The 19,832-nt window shown below is 39.5% G+C and overlaps 1 protein-coding gene across 1 annotated transcript; it reads right to left on the bottom strand.

Moving 5' to 3' along the window:
- Positions 1-881: 881 nt before the first annotated feature.
- LOC122660332 (AT-rich interactive domain-containing protein 6) lies at positions 882-16,750 on the bottom strand. Its single transcript, XM_043855588.1, has 12 exons — positions 16,006-16,750; positions 15,873-15,912; positions 15,410-15,462; positions 11,306-11,351; positions 7,190-7,285; positions 4,943-5,065; positions 4,782-4,833; positions 4,606-4,681; positions 3,990-4,056; positions 3,845-3,895; positions 1,825-1,917; positions 882-1,241 (listed from the first exon to the last, which is right to left on the bottom strand). The coding sequence occupies exons 1-12, from the start codon at positions 16,620-16,622 to the stop codon at positions 1,137-1,139; spliced, it is 1,419 nt and encodes a 472-aa protein (XP_043711523.1). The 5' UTR covers positions 16,623-16,750; the 3' UTR covers positions 882-1,136.
- Between the last annotated feature and the right edge of the window lie 3,082 nt (positions 16,751-19,832).

The raw sequence follows: 19,832 nt of genomic DNA, 5'->3' as shown, positions 1-19,832 counted from the left end.
CTCTTCTATCATATATAAATGGAGTGGACCCAGACCCCTCATCACTTAAGAGGTACAACCATGGTTTTAATGCACGGTATCGGAACAATTATCAGCAACACAGAAAACAAATACAATACCAATACAATATCAACCTGGATCGGCTGTATCGAACAAAATTACCCTTTGATTTCTTTAAAAAATGAGTTTTTGAACCATTTTACCCCTCATCAAAACAAATTTTTTTTTCAAAAACCAGTCATCTCTCCTGATGCAAGTTTCTTGCACAGTTCGGTAAGCCAGATACAAGCTATGAGATTGGATCCACAACTTCATTATGTTGAAAATATTTGGCCAACAAAATCTAAGTAGTATACATCAATAGGATCCTCATCATAGGGTGACAGTTGAGGTCACTTTGGTACCTTGGGATAGTTGGTACTTCTTGGTAGTAGGGCAGAGCACATGACTCACAAGACTTGAGCCTTTTAGGGCTGAGGATGCCCAATGTACCTCCGTTTAGAAACCCTTTTGTTACAAAACATGAATAAGGATAAACACAGGCATCAACCACATTCTGACCACCACCCTCAGCACTTCTTTATGGGAACGATTACTTGTCAAATCATATGAACCCAAGTAACGGTGTAGAAGATGATGCAAGGACCAGAATCCAGAACCTGGACATGTCAAAGTGCCTAAATGGGGTGAATATTATGCAACAGGTATGTTTAACAGGTATCTTGAGTTTGCGTAGATTTGTACAAATTTAAACGCCGTATGTAAAACTGTAAATGCTACAACTGTTTCGTATAATCAAAGTAATTTTCCCATTATGAGTACTATCTAATTTTCTTTCAACATCCCACAATGTCAAAAAACAATAAAGGGCTATCGCAGTGGATCCCAGCTAAAGAAACTTCTGATTGCGCTACAATATCAATATAGTACTGCACATAATTGCAAGTTAAATATACCAAGGCATAAGTTAAAACAGACATACTTGGAGTATTTGGCATGATTTCATGAAGTAAATAACCATATGCACAAATTGAGCTCATGTCTGATATATTCCCTATAATCTTGCTTTACCTAATTCATAATTGTTGTCACCTCTAGAGAATTGAAATGGGCAAAAGGGTACCAAGTTCCACATCCTACAAATCTGACTGCTCGAAAGGCACACGTACAAATAATTGGCCATGCAGGGTCACTATAGCAGAAGTGTGATGAGGATCAATTCTCGACGACAAGCTGATAACCTGGAAGAAGAACCCAGTTACTGTAATACACGCTTGAATGAAACAGTCAATACATGTCCAAGTTCTATAATTGAGAAATGGAGATCAGCAGATGAGCTGCCACTAGCTATCTGTGTTGGTGACTTAAAAAACCAAAAAGTTGAAGCACTACTCATGGGTAAGGTTGGTATATGAACAGAATTATATTACAAAATTGAAATTCAAGCAGAAACCCAGCACTCTTGCATCAAAAAAGGAGGATCCTAGCACCTTCATAGGCCAATCCATGAGACAACATCATGCCAACAATGATCAAATGACTAATTTTTAATGACAAGACTGCGTTTGGTATGCATTCTAGGTCGATAATGCATTCCAGGAAATCATACAAAATGCAGCCTTAGTCTTCCACCTATGATCTTAAACATCTGGACCCACTATTTATTCATGTATATTTGTCATCTCATCTTCTCAACCTCAACATTTTGGGGATTCCAGGCACCCACCCCTTGAAGATCTCAACTCTAAATTATGGTTAAAAAGAATGAACTATACAGCACCCACCCACTATCTATCATTCGTACTGATTAAAAGAAAGACAGACCTTTTTAAAGGGGGTGACGCCCCAAGGATTATCGGGCTGCTCTGGTTCACCAGTTATAACCAAGCGCCCTACTGGATCTGACTGAACACGTACCTGAGCTCACAGATAAACAAGTTAATATATTGTGTCTGTCGAACTATCACAGAAAAGTGTAATGTTAATTCAAGATGAGACAAAAATTAAATGCAAATGATGCGCTGACAAAAAAAAAAAATTTATGGGCACGTGCAGCAAGAGGATAGAATAAACTTCAAGCTACTCTCTGAAGAAATTTTTGAGGTACTATTACTAAGCTCTCCTGACGGCATTATCAGACGTCCTAATCAAAAGGATTCAACAGAGTTGATTTTTTTTTACCAGTATATGTGCAGAGGAGGCACATTGATTCGAGACCACAGAATCCGGCATCTGCAACATTGTCTCATTATTTATTCTGATCTTATAACTAGCCTTTTAGCAATTTCTCAGACCACAAGAACCAACAGCAAAATATTAAAAAGTGCTTCAAAAGGAAATTGAAGCTTGGGGAAAACCTTGGATCTGGGGCTACCAGACCTCTGTATCTGTAGGACACTAATCGTAGTACTAAATTCAGATTCGGGAGTAAATTGAAATGAGAAAAAGGCACTAAAGAAGAAAAAAAAGAAAGTCAGGAATGGGTTAATAAGATATTAAACATTTTATTTTATCAGAATTCGGGGACAAAAATCCACCCTTTTCTAATTTAGGTTCTTGTAGAGAATACATTTTTAACCCCCCAAAAAAAAGTTCAAAGTTTTCTTAAACTTTTTTTTGCAAACACTAGTTTATTTATAGAGTCCATTTTTAACAGACCAAATTATTCATTCCTCAAATGATATGCACAACCCTAAAATATCATAAATCTTCCCAAATATTTCAGAAAGAGTTGAATTCAAAGCGAATAATTTCATGCAAACTTACCATGGCACCAATAACATGTAACGTCTCACACAAAGAATGATGACCTATAAACAGGTGGTCCCACCTTGAAAATAAGGTACCATAACCCCGTTCAAGTCCTGGTTTCGCAGGGCCCCAAGAAGGGACGATTAGACCCCCCCCCTTTTTTTTTGGTGGGGGGGGGGGGGGGGAGAGAGAGGGAGGTGAAGTGGCTAACTTCAAACTTGAACCTGCATCTTCACACCAGCACCCTCAAAATAGTATTGTTAAATGATTTTTAACCATTTGATCTTGTGTTACTCTTTAGGGATTTTTAAATCCTACTTGAATGTTGTTAGACATTCGCAAAATGATCCAAAGAACACAGGATGGAATCATCCATTCATGCTGAATTTCATTCATATTTGATCTCTTATAAGGGACAGAACTAACTCCAGATCCTGATCCTCTGACCAATGAACATGTGGCAAAGTTACAAGGGAAAGGACTGGAGAATGCTCTGGGTGCCCAGACGTGAGATTTTGCCTCCAAAGAGTGATATGAATGCATGATTAGTTATTCTCCTGCTCCCCCCCCCCCCACCCCACCCCACCCCAAATAAATAAATAAATAAATAAATAAAAACAAAGAAAAAAAGATAGTGCCCGATGCACGAGCATGCACACACAACATAAATGAGAGTGGTTATCCAAGTTGCCAGTTAAGTGTTCCTTTCCTTGATTGTGGTTATGCCTTCCTTGTGGGTGAAATAGGGCTCAAATCTCAAAGCACCATCTACTGATACAATGCAAACGCTTTTCATGCATTGGTAGAATAATGCTTTGGGAGATGGTTGAGGTCACCTTCACAGAATAGTTCGAAAATTACAAACAGAGAAATCCGATACATGATGGGACATATAATTGAGGTTGCCCACATAGCCAATTAGAATTTAGAGGTCTACCCTATAAGTTCACCTATCCAGGTGATCAGGGCAAATATCCAAGTGGCAGATACAACCAACCATCAAGGACAGGCTTCCCCAATGGGAAGGCTTAGAAAGCACGATACATATATAAAACATATATAGAAAGAGAGATTGTCAGGAGAAATTCTGTACCTCTTCACGTAGAAGCCCAGGAACTAAAGCATAGACTTCAAAGCAATCCTTCTGTACACAGGCACCATACACACACACAAAATTATATCAAAATTCAGTTCACATGTTTTGTCATCCTCTACTTACAGGGTCTAGATTAGCTTACTGTTTTCCGCACATTGACCTTCACCCAATCAGCAGGGGATCCAATATCAACAACCATGATATCCATTCTGGCAGAAGAAAATATCCAGATTAGGCCTAGCTTCATTTCTGAGGTACTCTGGGTACTAAAAAATCTGGAAACAGCCTCCTTGCGAAAGCAGGGGGTAAGGCTGTGTACATTATGACCCAGTGATGGGACCTCGTGCACTGGGTAAGCCCTTTTTTCTGGGTACTAAAAATTAAAGTCCAATTCCCTTTTGATGTTTTTATTTGATTCTCACTATCTTTTGTTTACCCTTTATTTCTCATTTTTGTTAAGTGTAGTAGATTCTCTCGTTTAAGAGGCTACAATAAAAAACTACTGAATTAGCCGACCCCATAAGTTGGGATAAGGCTTGGATGTTGTTGTAATGGGGCAAGAGAACATTTTTTTTTTGGAGGGGGGGGGGGGGGACTCATCATAAAATCAAAGAAATGCATTAAACAATCAATTCCAAGTGATGAGAGAGAAAGTTGTCATATAAACATACCATCAAAAAGAAATATCAGACAGTAATCGGTTGATCAACAGTTCAACACAGAAATAGAAAAACAAATGTAGGGGCAGGGGATCTTACTGTGGCTTCACAACTTTAGTACGCGCAGCTTTTACAGCATGTTCAAGGTTAGATGTTTTTTTACGCTTATGTACACCTAAGTCAAACAAAAATTAAAATAAAATTAAACTTTAGCTGAGAAACCATGTCGATTGGCTTATGCTGTTAAGAACACTGATCCTGCAAAACAGCCATACCAACACTTTTAAGCTGTTTTTCACGCTTTGGCATAGAAACATAATTCTTATCCTACAAAAAAGAGGGGGGAAAAGGTCAGTGTATTGAATGGATACCACAAAGAGGACAGAATGTTCCAACACAAGCACAGGTTGAGGGTTTGTCATTTAACTCCACAGACCTTAATAATTGGGTCCCCAACCTCACCATTACCAAGAAGACGCTGGGAATGCCATCCCTGCATAGCACGAGCTGCAGCATCCCTCCGTGCCCTACCTGACCCTGATGCTTGATTACCACCTGCCTGTTGACAGAAACCATGTAAGGAAGAATCCAAGGTCTTCGGACAACCGTTACAGATAGACCAAAAGAAAAAACTGCATGAGCATGCTCATGCTCATCCTGTAGGATGGACAAGCCCTAAAACCTAACAACCCCCCCCCCCCCTTTCCCCTTTAGGAAACTCATTAGCAAGGGAGTCGGTTGACCACTGCCCCCACTCAAATGAGATTCTCACGGAAGAGCCAAAAGGAGTGGATCTGCCTAAGAAGATGGGAAAGTGTCACCAGCCTTGAGCAAAGGTTGCAAGGATATCCCCAAACACAAGAAGCGGTGATGTAGATCGAAGCATGAAGAAGACAGACAGAATTCACACACACAAAAAAAGTTGTTGTTCATGTGAACACTACCACATGACACTGTTCACGTGAACAGTGACTTGGGGCTAACATGGATAAACCGGTGGAGATTGAATGCAACTTGAAGACTTCATTTAGTTTCTATTTTTATTAGGCCTAGTTTCAAATTTTATAGTTTCTAATTTGTTTAAGTTGCTATTTTGTGACTGAATTATAAAGCCAAGTAGATTTAGTTAATTTCTCTTAGGATTTATTAGTTTCTAATTTATTGAATTTCTATTTTAGAATTAGCTTTTAATTTTGGAAGTTCTATTGTACGCTTGCCTACTAAAAAGGCATCAGATCTTAATGGAAAATAGAGAATTTGAGAAAGAATTGTTTGGCCAATTAAGCCATGGAGTATGGGTGTTTCCCCTATGCTGCAACAGCTGAGATAGCTGTGGGTGAGAGGCCCATCCCCCTACCCCCTCCTTCTATCTTCTCTTCTTCCCTACCCCTGTTCGATCTCCATTGCTGCTCCTGCAAACTACCCTGCTCGATTCCCTGATTCCCTGTTGGTGACTACTGCTATTTATGACTGTTGCTGCTACTTCCAATCAAACCAGGGCTGTTGTATGGACACTCCTCTGCCCAGAAGGTCAAGCGAGTGCTGCTGCTGTTGTCCCAAATTGTTGCGGCTGTTGCACACCATTAATAGATCCTTATCGTGTTGATCCTCACTGCAATCGATCTCTCACTGGTTTGAGGTCAACTTTTGCATTAAGCAGCCACACCAGGCAGATGTCAGATTCTCACCCCCCCCCCATGGAAAAGTGTCACCACTGGATCTCTTTTTCTTTAGAATCTTAACTTATTCAACATAAAGATAATCCAGAATACATTGTGAGTTCTAAATTCCCCCATATAAAGCTTCTAGGAACATAGATAATTGTCAACAATCATTTATGACTTCCCTAAAAGTAAATATAGCAGATATGGGTTACAAGATATCAATAAAAAAGACAAGATGTGCAATTATTTAACAGTAATAAGTCTTCTGCACAAGTCAGCCAATCTACTTTTTTTATAGAGGTATAAACTCAGAATCTGCAACAGAAGTCAGGTTCTGAAAACCATGTATGTATTTACGTAAATGCTGCCTCCATAAGAGAGTGTGCTATATACTATGACGCCCTCAAAAACACAAAATTGAGAAGGAACTTGAGACCTTGTAGCAAGGCAAAACTTGGCACGCCCAGAGTCACTAGCATATAAGACTAGAAAAGGAGAATAGACGGATGATTGGTGACAGAAAGTGACATAGGAGACAATACATCATGGATCACCTGACTCGACACTAGACTGTTCGACCGAGCGAGCATAAGACAGCCAGAACTTGGTACATCTCTATATTAAAGATGGTATACTCCTTAACATCATACACCAGATCCAACTTAAAAACTGTTATAATCCCAGTTAATCCCTTTTTAAAGTTCAGATCATTCATGGCCAATTCTCTATTGGCCAATCCAAAACCATGGGTCTACTATATGCATTATTGATGCAGAAGATCAAATGATAAATTGTCCATATGAAAAATCTAGGGATTGGCCATATGCCTTTTCCATCGGACTGCAAAGAAGACACTTCCTGAAAAGGATTTATCATGGGCAGTTCTGGCAAACCATTGCTCGGAGAAAGTAAAATAAAGGTCTGATAATGACCAGTAAAATACATTGCTTCTAATAACAGTGGTCAAGAATTAGCCTCTATATTTAAAAATCAAAGAATTCTTGGGTGGGGGAAGTTACCGGATTTTCAACACTCATGTTCTCTGCAAGGGTAGAAGAAACAGGTCCATGGATCTCATCACCACCCATTTTATGCCTTTCATATTCAAGGAGTGCCTGTGTAAAGAGAAAAATTAGGGATTCAAAGATAACAAATGCCGAAGGATACAAAGATTACAGAACATAAAGAATAAGCAAACATGGAGAAGCATAACAAAGAATTGATTCAACTAATCTCAATGTTCTTATAACAGAGGATTAGATAAGTTCCAGAACTTGGTGAGAATCCTTGGTCATATCCCTCTTATATCTTTCTTATTTCTTCCTTTGTTCCTACTATTTTTTCTTTCTGAATTAATCCACCTTACTCTTATATTCTGCTGTTAGTTCGCTGTAGCTTTGGTTGATTCCTGAAGGTGCTTGGTTGCTGATCATATGGGACAAACAATTCTCAAACTGAATTCCGTTTTGCAGTTCTCACCTCCCTGTGATCCTGTCTATTGAGGATCCTGATTCTGCTGCAAGGACTGAACCAGGATCCCATTAAGAATACTAGGTAAACTAAATTTTTGGAGCCAAGTACATAAAGGTGCTAATCAATCTTACTTATTATACCCAAGCCTCCAATTCTTTCAATAACTACTTCTCCACACTTTCTATACAATATTCTGAAGGTGTTTGCTCAATCCAATGGATGCAAATATCCCCACAAGATGCTGTACATGGACCTCATGCAGGGGATGTTATTGTGGACAGACGTGCTTACTACAACAATTTGGACTATCAAACAATGTATTGGCTCCCACTAGCAGTGAAATTGTATTGACAATTTGCACTGTCAGACCTCAAGTGGCAAGAACATTTCAGGTTGCTTAGGGTGCATCCATTCTAAAACATATCTAGGCTTGCCCCAGGGCAAGGACTAAATAGCTTGAGGAAGAACCCCTTTTATTTTTTTCGGGGGCCCAGGGGGCAAGGAGGGCTCAAAGATAACGAAACCAGCAAGCATTTCAGATCTCAATGAAGGGCTAAAACAGAAAAACAACACAGTTAGTTACCACATGTGACATGAATGCAACTTGCCATTAACTACTCTCATCCATTCATCAATAAGTTTTAACAGCTTTCTTGAAATAGCCAAAAAAAAAAAAAATCAACACAAGGAAGATACTCCAAATTCTTCATCCTTCGTATTCAACTATACATAAAGCAGATATTTAGCACCTCCAACCCTCTGTGAATTAGGTGGTCCAATGTTAGGATTTCATGGAGGGCAGTTGCTTGGTGTGATGGTGGAACGCTTGAAATTAGTGTGACGACTGAGGACACGAGTTCAAGCCTTGAGAGCAGCCACTCAATACGAAAATGCAAAAGGTTAAGACCATCTCAAATCCACCCCTCCTAGGAGCCTCAAAAAACAGGAGTTGCACCAGGTTATGGCCTTCTTAATTTAATGTAGGATTCATGAAGCAGCAACGAAGCTAGCACTTGAGAATCCAAACTTTTTTTAGGACAAGAAAAGAAAAGATTAAAAAGGAAACTTGAACAGAAACATTCAACAAAGTTACTTTATACAAACCCTGCAAACCAACCCCCTAGCCCTCCCTTCCCAAAATGGAAATCTTGACATCCCCAACAAGGCCATAAGGCTGGACCTCCCAAACATGGGTATAACTTATTGGCTTTTCTAACAGCAATCGCAGGTACTCTGCCACCTTGGCCTCTGTTTCTGTTACAGCCGGTTATCCCAAAAGCTCGAGTTGCTAAGTGAGGGCTACAACAATGTATATCAACACACAACAAACCAACTGCACCTGCGGACCCCCCCCCCCCACACACACACACGGCTCTGCACGTGACAGCATCATGTGGCACCAAAAGGCACAACAACATATAACACAAATCCCTCGCACTTACCAGGGATCGAACGCCCTACCTCCTGCCTCTGATACCATGTTACAACCGCTTATCCCAAAAGCTCGAGGCGCTAAGGCCTACAACAATGTATATCAGCACACAATAACAGATTTGATTCCTTCCATCTTTGATTCCTTTATTTATCACTGTTGTTACCCTCTGTCCCTGTTACTTGTGCTAATTTTGGGTTGGGTAACAATTGATAGAACTCCATCTACACAGTCCCATTCACCCTGAGATTTTGGGTGTGAAATGCTCCACCCTAGGAAACTTAATTTCCAGAATCTCATTGAAATAACACAAATCCCCTCCCTTTTATTCCTTCTTTCCATATTACCCTTCCCTTCTTCTTTTATCCTCCCCTGTCCTTATTTTATCATCCCTTCCAAGTTTGTCCCTGTTAAATAATTGTAAATCCCTCTTATATCCTTTGTTCTTTTATTTCCACCAAGTGGCCCCTTGATAAAAAAAAATTCAGAAAGCCATTATCTCCTCATTGATTGGGCTAGATTTCTTTGAGTGGCCCCATGGTGATCCCAAATGGCATTTTCAAACCCAGGATTGCACCAACCTATTTATAATTGATGGATACCTAATGTCATGCATTCTAATCATAGTTCAAAATCTCGCCGAAATCTCGGTAATCTTGACCCAGCCGAGACGAGATTTGATACGAAATCTCAAGTTGCCATGTTTCGAAAATCTCGGTCAAGATTTCGACCGATATCTCATGGGTTTCGAAAATCTCACGAGATATCGGATTTTAAGTGAAATGTTCTTTATATAAAAGCTAAAACTCGACCTTTAGTTCGAAATTTCGAACTCTCTCGGTCGAGTTAGAGCTCTTTGCTGTGGAGAAGAAGAAAAACATCAAGGGAGCTGTGGTTTCTTCATTTTTTTGGCCAAATCTTCACCATTTCTACTAAGATTCACTACAAAGAAGACTTGGGTGCTGCCTACTTCCATTTTAGGTAAATTTACTATTCACAAAACCATTTTTTTGGAAAAATACGAGTAATAGTTGTTGTATGGGTGTGGATTATATATATGTTACACACCGGAGGCCCATCTACGACCTCACAGTGTGTCGAAATATTTTTTCTATTTCTATTTTTTTTTCTGGTTTAAAAAAATGATTTTTCTACAACAAAAATCAAAGGGCAGTCACTTGTTGGGACTTGGGAGTTGGAAGACTTATGTATTATTGTTCACTGTACTTGGTAGTTGCCTAGTTGGTATTATTGACTTATTGTTGGGACTTGGGACTTATGTTATGTATTATTGACTTATGGTTAGTCTTAACTATTTCTTTTCAAAGTTATGTGTCGTCAATCTTCATCCATTATTACATAATTTACTTGTTTTACTTTCAAACAATGTGTAGAATAGACAGTATTACATTAAGGGTTCGGCCTTACAGCCAACCAAGGGTTCAAATTCAAAACACCAAATTGGGTGTTTTTTGTTTTTTTTTTTTTCAATTTGAACCTTTAAATATGTTTATTAAGCCTAAAACAAGCTTCCCATAAAGTTTCAAAGCAAACAATGGCCATTTGCCCACCGAAACATTGTTTCGAAACCAAAAAAAAAATTTAGACTGTCTCGCCAAGATCTCGAGATCTCGGAAAACTCGACCTGGTCGAGACCTAGTTGTCGAACCTTGATTCTAATTCATTTTTCATCTCTCCATATATCTTTATACAAATCAACCACACATTTTATGTATCTACCATGAAAATAGATTTCCAAAGGCCCACAATCCATGCCTTGGTCCTTAGGCCCGCTTTTTAGTTAGGAGCCTTAATTTGTGTGATGGACAAACAATTTGGGACAACTAAAAAAGCAAAGGAGGAATGTCTTTGCAGTACAAAGGAGCATTTAACAATAAAACCCAAGGCATTTGTGTGTCACTGACCAAAGGGATCATGTTTGCAGCGTTCAATCACACACACACGGAGGACCTCTAAGACTTGAATGTAGATATTTTATTTTTTACACGAAATCTGCATAATAGAATTTTTTATTAAGAATATTCAACTACACAAGTCACAAACAATAAGTAACCTTGGCGTGCCAAAAACACTCAAGTGTCCCAATAACTGGAACCCTCACCCTCAAACAGTCTAGATGCATCCAGAAAAGAAAGATGGCAAATTTAAGGATGATGATGGAACTAAAGCACTAAAATAGTAGGAAATAATCTGTCGGTCTTTAGCAAACCTTCTCATAGAAACATCGGAAAGACCAGGAGACAGTGGTGCAAGTCCTGCCAAGCAAAAACAACAGGTGAGTTCAAGGTGGTACCCAAAAGTTATTACCACCAAACATAAAAATTGTACTCACATTTTTTTCTTGGAGGGGAGGGGAGGCTTTTTCTTCTTCTTTTTTATTTTTATTTTTTTTGTGTATGTGTGTGTCGGTGCAGAGGACCAAGGATAGGGAGGGACTGAATGGCAAAAGCACTTACTGTATCAAACGCAAAGGCCACTGTACTTAATGTCTGCTAATCAGTTTCAAAACAGATTTACATTTACACGTAATAACTACTATAGAAACATCTTACAACAAGGCAAAAATTAGCCTTCATTAGTTTTACTAAACAACAAATATCAGAATTCCAAATATAACTCTAGCTGCTAGGCCAGTAAATAATGACACAAACTATGGGAGTGAACTTGTACTGCTAATGTTTTGAGAAAAAACATGCATATTGGCAATTTGCATGCAATAATTTCCTAGGAATCTTTTTAAAACGAATTCAATGTTTGAAATGAATGATGCGTTCTTTCGTCAACAAAAACAACAGCTCAGCCTTATCCCAACAAAATGGGGTCGGCTACATAGATCCTTGTTGTTCGCTACTGTTTCACCTAAAAGCTCGAACTGTTAGGGAAGGGCAGGCATCTTCTCTAGTATGTGCCAGATTAGTTCTCTAGGGACTCTATTGTAGGCTTTTTTAGGTCAATAAAGGCCATTTGAAGATCCACCTTACCCTCTCTGTACCTTTCCATGAGTCTCCTAAGTAAGAATATGCTTCCATCGTGGATCTACCTGGCATAAAACCAAATTAGTTCTCCAAAATAGTCGTTTCCTTTCTCAAGTGTGTATCGATAACCCTCACCCGTAACTTCAACGTGTGGCTCATTAGCTTTATGCATCTACAGTTATTACAACTCTGAATATCATCTTTATTTTTATAAATGGGGACCACATTGTTTCTCCTCCATTCATCCGGCATTTTAATAGTACTCAAAATCTTGTTAAACAACTTGGTTAGCCAGCCTAATCCACATAATCCTAGGCTCTTCTACACTTCAATTGGGATTCCGTCTGGCTTGGTGTCTTGCCAACTTTCATCTTTCTTAAGGCTTCTTTGACTTCGGACACCCTAATTTTGCATATATATCTACGACAAGTGATGTCACAATGAGTACTATATCCCTCTGGGGCATTATTACTCGAAACGTCTACATTTAGGAGAGTGCAAAAATACTCATTCCATCTCTCCATAATGTCTTTATCCCTTGTTAATACTTTACCATCTAACATGGTTGACATCTCTACTCTTCCTTCTTTTGCTTTAGCTATCCTATAGATAACTTCTTCCCCTTCCTTGGTATTCAGGTTGTTATAAAGATCATCATATTTCCTCACCCTAGCATTCCCCACAATCTTCTTCACTTCATTTTTGGCAGATTTATAAATTTTTAGATCCACTACCTCCATAGTCCTTTTTGTCATGTCTTAAAACTAGCATTCTTAGTCTTAATGGCTGCTTAGACCTCATCATCCCACCACCAAGACTCCATAGGGACAAGACGTTTACCTTTCGATTCCCCTAATACCTCCTTTGCAACCTTCTTAATACAAGATGTCATCTCGATCCACATCGAATTAGTGTCACCTTCAAGGTCCTACTTACCTTGTTTGACCACTTTATCCGTAAATGAAATCAAGGAATCTCCAACACCTTAACTTAGGGCAAATAGGCTCCCCCCTATCTTACGAATCTGCAAAATGAGGCACATATCTAGGACCAACAATCTATGTTGAGTGGTTAAACTCTCCCTAGGTATAACCTTACAATCCTTACAAAACAATCAGTTAAAACTTCTTGCTACAAAGAAATCTATTTGGCTGGAATAATGTCCACTTTTATAGGTAATCAAATGCTCCTATCTCTTTTCAAAAAGGGTGTTCACAATGGATATCGTAAGCTACTGCAAAGTCCAAAATAGAAGTCCCCTCTTCATTCCTCTCCAACTCCATAGCCTCCATGAACGCCTTCAGAGCCTCTACGATCTCTCCCAACATGTCTATTCAGATCCTATAATATTTTGGGTTTTTGTCAAATGCCCCCCTGAAAATGCCCATTTGTCCAAATGCCCCCTTACAACTTTTCTAATTGCAAAACTCCCCCCTACTTTCAAAACAATGGAACACTTTGGTCCCTGCCGTTAATTTGGAACGTTAAATGTTAGTTTTAGGGTATCTAATGACCAAAATGCCCTCATCTTCTCCAAATGGTTTAGAGTTTGAAACTGAAAATCAAACCCTAAACCATTAGGGGAAGATGAACCCTAAAATCAAACCTCCAAAACTGAAAATCAAACCTCCGAAAAATTTGTGGTTGGATTACTGGACATAGCTATGTTACAAATTGAAAGTAAAACCTGAAGCTTACACACCTCGCATGGTTTCAATCGGCCCTTTTCACCACTCTGAGAAACAATTACAGCCCATGGAAGCACAAAAGTTGCGGTATCTAAATGATTTTCTCAGCCGGGAATCTCAGGCAACTTTGGGCGATTATGTTAAGGCTATGACAAAATTGGAAGATAGAGCTCCGAGATGTTACTCGGAAATCATCCAAGTCAAATCTGAAAAATGATGCTAATTGATGGCTGTTTCATACTTGAACTCATCCTTAGGACTAATTATGAGCCCAGACACCTTGAGGATCCGATATTGAATGCGACATAGGTGTCTCACATTATAAAGTGCGACCTGATTCTGCTTGAAAATCAACTTCCCTTCTTTGTTCTTGAGCGTCTATACAATCTAACCACAGGGGATTCTCAATATTCCAACAGTCCACTTGGTACACTATCTCCAATTTCTTCCAAGATTTTTTGCCTCATGAAGGCCCACTACAACCCCAAAGCAATAATATCCCTGGAAGATCTCGATTACAATGCTTTTCTGTAGTACCAAAGAATGTCTTTGATTTTATCATCTGTGATGTCACAATTAGGAGGTCGATGAAGAAAGATCAGGTAGAGGGAGTAGTCAAACCGTTACTCGAGGAGGCGGAAGTCACAATTAAAGATGAAGACACCTCCAGCAGCAGTGGAAGAACCAAAGCAAGGAAAAGGGGCAGGATCGATGATGAAGGGGAAGGAAAACTGTACGGCCAGTACTTGGCTCACAGCAACTCCAATCAAAATTATTCCATTCGTTTCGTGGATTTGTTCTTCATTTTGTCAAATTTGCTTCATAATTTCAGTCATTTAATGGTCTGCACAATTTAACTGATTTATAATGAGACAAATTGAATAGTAATTTGCAATAATTTTCTTTAGATTATCATATTTTGGAGGTTTGATTTTAGGGTTCATCTTCCCCAAATGGTTTAGGGTTTGATTTTCAGTTTCAAACCCTAAACCATTTGGAGAAGATGAGGGCATTTTGGTCATTAGATACCCTAAAATTAACATTTAACATTCCAAATTAATGGCAAGGACCAAAGTGTTCCATTGTTTTAAAAGTAGGGGGGAGTTTGCAATTAGAAAAGTTGTAAGGGGGCATTTGGACAAATGGGCATTTTCAGGGGGGCATTTGACAAAAACCCTAATATTTTTATCCCCTTGATTAAAACCTTGCATTAATCCATCCATGTGTTCCAAGAATTGTATCTTACAACTTTCATCCAATCCTACTTGAGGTGCGTAAGCGCTAATTATATTGACAACCTCCTTCTCCAACACCAGTTTGATGGATATAATCCTATCTCCAATTCGTAGAACATCCACCACAACATTCTTAAGGTCTGTATCCACTACAATCCCCACTCCACTTCTATTACTTTGTCAACAAGTTATGGTAAATAATAAATAAGATTTAAAAAAAAAAAAAAGATACCCCAACAGCCCCATGACATTTATCAACACAAGAGAAGTACAATTTTCCAAAAGAAAGGAACAATAACTTAAGAGAAACACTGTAAACATTTTATCTCTAAAATCGAGAGAAAGCACACAGAACTATGGAAGCTACATACAGCTGGGATATTCAAACCAAATTATCCAACATCGTAATTCTTACTTTGGTGGTTTGAAGGACTCTCCAACTTGCCTCCACAACTTGCATGTTGTTACCTAAAGATTACACACAAACATGAAAAGACCAATCACATTTTGTGTTAGCTAAACCTAAAATACAATGCACAAATCTCCCAGAGTCCATGGGAAAAACAAAATTCCTGATTCATAAAATAAGCCCGGCGAATACTAGAGAAAACTAAAATGAACCGCTCAAAGCTACCATCTGTAGGTTATTGGGATAGGATCATTCTTCTTTAACTATGTATTGTGACGTTTCAAGCAGAAAACGCATGCTCCCCCAAAGTTAACATTTTTAAACCTAGACAAATCCCATGTCTATTACCACCTAGCAACTTAAAAAATAAAGTAGACCCATAAAGAATATTGTGGGGGTGGGGTGAGGTGGGGTGGGGGGTTGGGGATGGGGATGGGATGGGAGCAAGCCAAGCAGATGTCATGCATACCTGGTCGTAGCCACCCAACCTAGTCACAGCTCTCCACAACCTTGACCCAGTTAAAAGTACACATGAATTAGCGAACACTGAGAAAACTTGTAGACAGATGCAGGGCTAAATGCTTGAAAAGGTGAAGACTTACTTCAGGCAATTCAATCCTTCTCCGTAAAACTTCGGAGGCTTAAATTCTAAGCTCCTCTCCCTGAAGAAGCTCTCTAGTTCCTTCATGAATGCAGCCTGTTCCTCCTCTGTTCCCGAATCGTCACCCTCAAACGACTGTGTCTCCATAAGAAATGACTGGGTGGAGCCCTCCTTCTTAACCGGGTACTCTTCTGCCACCGTAACTTGATTCAATACAGTCTCCTCAAAACATTTTTTTACAGAAGGAATTGCTTCCTCTCCCTTCACCGCATTCTTAGATTCCTCCCTATTTTCATCTTCCGCCTTCTTGACTATACATCCGTCAAGTTGCTCTGCATCTTCCGGCTGTGGCAGATTCACCGGACCTGTCTCATCATCATCACTTTCAGGCGACCCATTGGCATCAGAAGCTTGGTCATCGCTTGAATGAGATCCCGTAGGCAAATCTGCGTTCATATCATCCGATGGCTCGGATGGCGAATGCCCATTTTCGACAGGTTTTTGGTTTTCACCCGAGTGAAGTAACTGTGCTTGCTCAACATCCCTACCAGCCGGCTCGGCATCAACCGCTTCGCGCATATCTGCTCCTCCTTCCTCATTACCTTTCATCTCGCTCATCGTTTTCAAACCCAAAGACAATAATATAAAACCTCTCTGTAAAGAATAAAATTGAAGCCCCAAACCTTACTATGAAAACCAGATTCAACTTTTCCCGCTTCTCCTCTACTGCTAGTAAGCAACAAAACCCAGAAGCTCTCCCAAGGAAACAGTAACGAGGGCGTTCTAGGACAGTATGAGATATCTGAGGCGTAAATACAGATTTTCACTTAGCGCTGCGTGAGTAAGTAGGTGAAGTTTCCCTAATTTGGAGTTCCAAGATGGGAAATCGCGTTTTAGGGTTTTCGTGCCGGAATTCTGTGTTGTACGAATGCTCAAAGACCCACACAGTGTGAGTCTAAGGGTGTCAATTTCCAACCGAAACCCGAAAACCGGCACCTTTTCGTACTGTTTAGGACATTATAGGGTACTGCCAAAATTCTAATTCCGAAACAGTCCAAGCTTGAGACTCTTAAGGCAATTTAGGCCCATTATTCATTACTTCTAGGGCCATCCATCTCTGACAATGTCTATATGGCTCATGAAATCTTTTTTAATTATATTTTGTTAGTGAAAATTCTAGATTTATGACTTTAAAGTTAGAACACTCACTAAAGCATACAACAAGATATTTTTTTTTTTTTTTTTATGGAACAAAAAATATATTGCTTAAAGAGAACAGAAAGCCTGTACTGTACATCATACAAAAAAGGGAGAATGTGGGTTCTATTAGTGATTGAAAAGAGGGCCAAAGAGCGTAGGGTCCTAAACCAGAGATTGTTTTTACACTTGAAAACTACATTTGAGAAGTTTGAGGTTAGTTTAGCCAGTTCAAGGTAGGAGGGGAGGAGGTTCCAGGGGATATACATATCTCCTCGGAGAGTCAACAAAACTTGTAGATCATAGTTATTTATCCAAATTTCTTGAGGTGGATTTTATCTCTCAAAGCGTGTTTCGACCCCTGCAAGATTATAAAAAGCTCAGCCTGCATTTTGTCGGTCGAACTAGTAAATCTTGCAAATGTTAAAACACTCTGACCATCAAACAAAAAGCAATACGCTCATCCTGTTAGTCCTATTGAATGTTCAAAAAGACCTATGCAGCATAGGACAGGTAAGTTCATTTCGTGGTTTGGAGGAGAATTAGAGAGAAATTCATTCCGTGTGCATATAAGAGGATCAACCAAATAAGTATTTATCTGTGGAGTTAAGTTTAGATCCATTATCCATTTAGAAATATTTGAAAGGATTGGGTTGGGGTCAGTCGTAGCTAGACCCCGAATTACTTTGTTTCTTACATGTCAAATGAAATAACATGTTATGATAGCAACAGAGAAAAACAGGATGCAGTTGGTTTATCCAGGGCTTTAGATTGAAGGAGGGAACTCAGTAAAGCATACAACAAGATTGAACGGTGTTTTTTACAAGAAATGCTAGGAAGGTTGGGGTTTAATTATGTTTTGGGAAATTTTCGACGACACCCCCTTCGTTGGACCGTGGAATTAATGCCACCTCATTAAGGGTCAATATATCAATTTGGACCAAAAAATTAACAGGATTAACTGTGTGAAATGTACATGATAAAAATACCCTATACCCACTAACATCTTTTAAGCCGTTGGATGAAATGGAAGGCATCCCAACCATTCAATCAATCCAAGTGTATCTCCCTCCCTTTGCCGCCACTCCTGGTCTCTCTCTCTCTCAACCTACCCACCTGTTGCAAGCCTGCAACTAACCGCCAAGGAATAGGAAACCAACGGCGCACGGTGTTCTCGAACCACTTGTTACCATCATCAATGATGCAGTCTCCGGGCATGAAAACTAGGGTTTGGAAGTTTGGTAGAGAAATGGAGTTGTAAATCTAAATGGATGGGAAGCAGAGCAGAAGAATTGAAGAAACAGCAGAATCGACTTTAACCCTAAATCCCCACATCGACTGGGGAGCTTCTTCTTCTCCGTTCGTCACTCTGCAAATCCTATTTCAACTTAGAGCAATCAAGCATTGAAATCAAAACGACTGAAATGAAGGCGAACGACACTGATGTCAGGACCAGAGGGCCAGATGAAGAAGATTGGAATGCAGAGGAGCTGGCATTGGAGGGAGCGGAACCTGATTCGTGCAACATTCTTCAACACTCCAACATTAATGGCATCAATAAGGGTTTGGAGTTCAACACTTCTGTCGCCGTTGGGTTTTTCCGGCCACTAAGGCCGGGGTTATGGACTTATGGTCGCTGGAGTGAGGGGCTTGTTTGCAGGTAACATCAAGGCTGTCGGCCCTTTGTTATGAAAACAACACCCAGAATGGCAATTTACATAAAAAAGAACAAAAATAGAGAGAGCACACAACGCATAACACAGAGATTTTATGTAGTTCGTCTCCAAATTGGAAGCTACGTCCACGGCCGAGTAGTAGAACAGATTTCGCTATTTTTCTTAAATGTTACAAAACCCTCATAACCCTATCTCAAAGAGATAAGATATAAGAAAACTCTAACCCCAGAAAGTACACAAATGCCCCTAACCCAAAAAAAAAAAAACAAATAACCTGGGCCAAACCAAAACATAACACATGGCTCAAAAGTACTCATTTCGAAGATCTCGATGAGCCCGACACAACTCCAACCTTTGGCATGGAGCTCTGCCATTTTTTGGCATTCCAAGATCATTTCGAGGCTGAAACGGCCCTCCGAAGGTCTCAACTGCACTTTCTGGTCAAATCAAGCTTCACCAACAACACCCTCTCCTTGAACCGCCGCCAGAGGCGGCAGTAGGGTTTTGAAACCCTAAAATGGGTTTTCTCTCCGTCTCTGTTTTGCGATTTGGGGAAGAAGGAGAGGGAATATTCCTCTTTGATTCCTTATTCCATTGATTAATAAAAAAAAGAAAAAAGAAAAAAGGGTTAGAAGGATAAAATAGTCTTTACAAAAACACAAGAGTAAAATAGTCGTTACAAAAATACTAACATGCTGACATCACTAATTAACAGTTACAATCCTATTTTCGTTAGTTTTTTGGCCCAAAATGATATTTTGGTGCTTAATGGGGTGGCATTAATTCATCGGTCCATTGGAGGGGGGGGTCGATGAAAATTTCCCTTATGTTTTTTCGGATGGATTATGCAGTGTGTCTATTGTGTCATAATTTGCTGAGGTTAATGGGTCGGTTATTGGTAGAATCCTTCTTTGTCGGGGTTTATAGCAGGGCTGCCCTTTGAATCCATACTTGT

The sequence above is a fragment of the Telopea speciosissima genome, chromosome 4 (genome assembly GCF_018873765.1).
Source record: "Telopea speciosissima isolate NSW1024214 ecotype Mountain lineage chromosome 4, Tspe_v1, whole genome shotgun sequence".
NCBI classification, from domain to species: domain Eukaryota; kingdom Viridiplantae; phylum Streptophyta; class Magnoliopsida; order Proteales; family Proteaceae; genus Telopea; species Telopea speciosissima.
The sequence above is the reverse complement of the archived record's forward strand: the minus strand, read 5'-3'. Positions and strand labels throughout refer to the sequence as shown.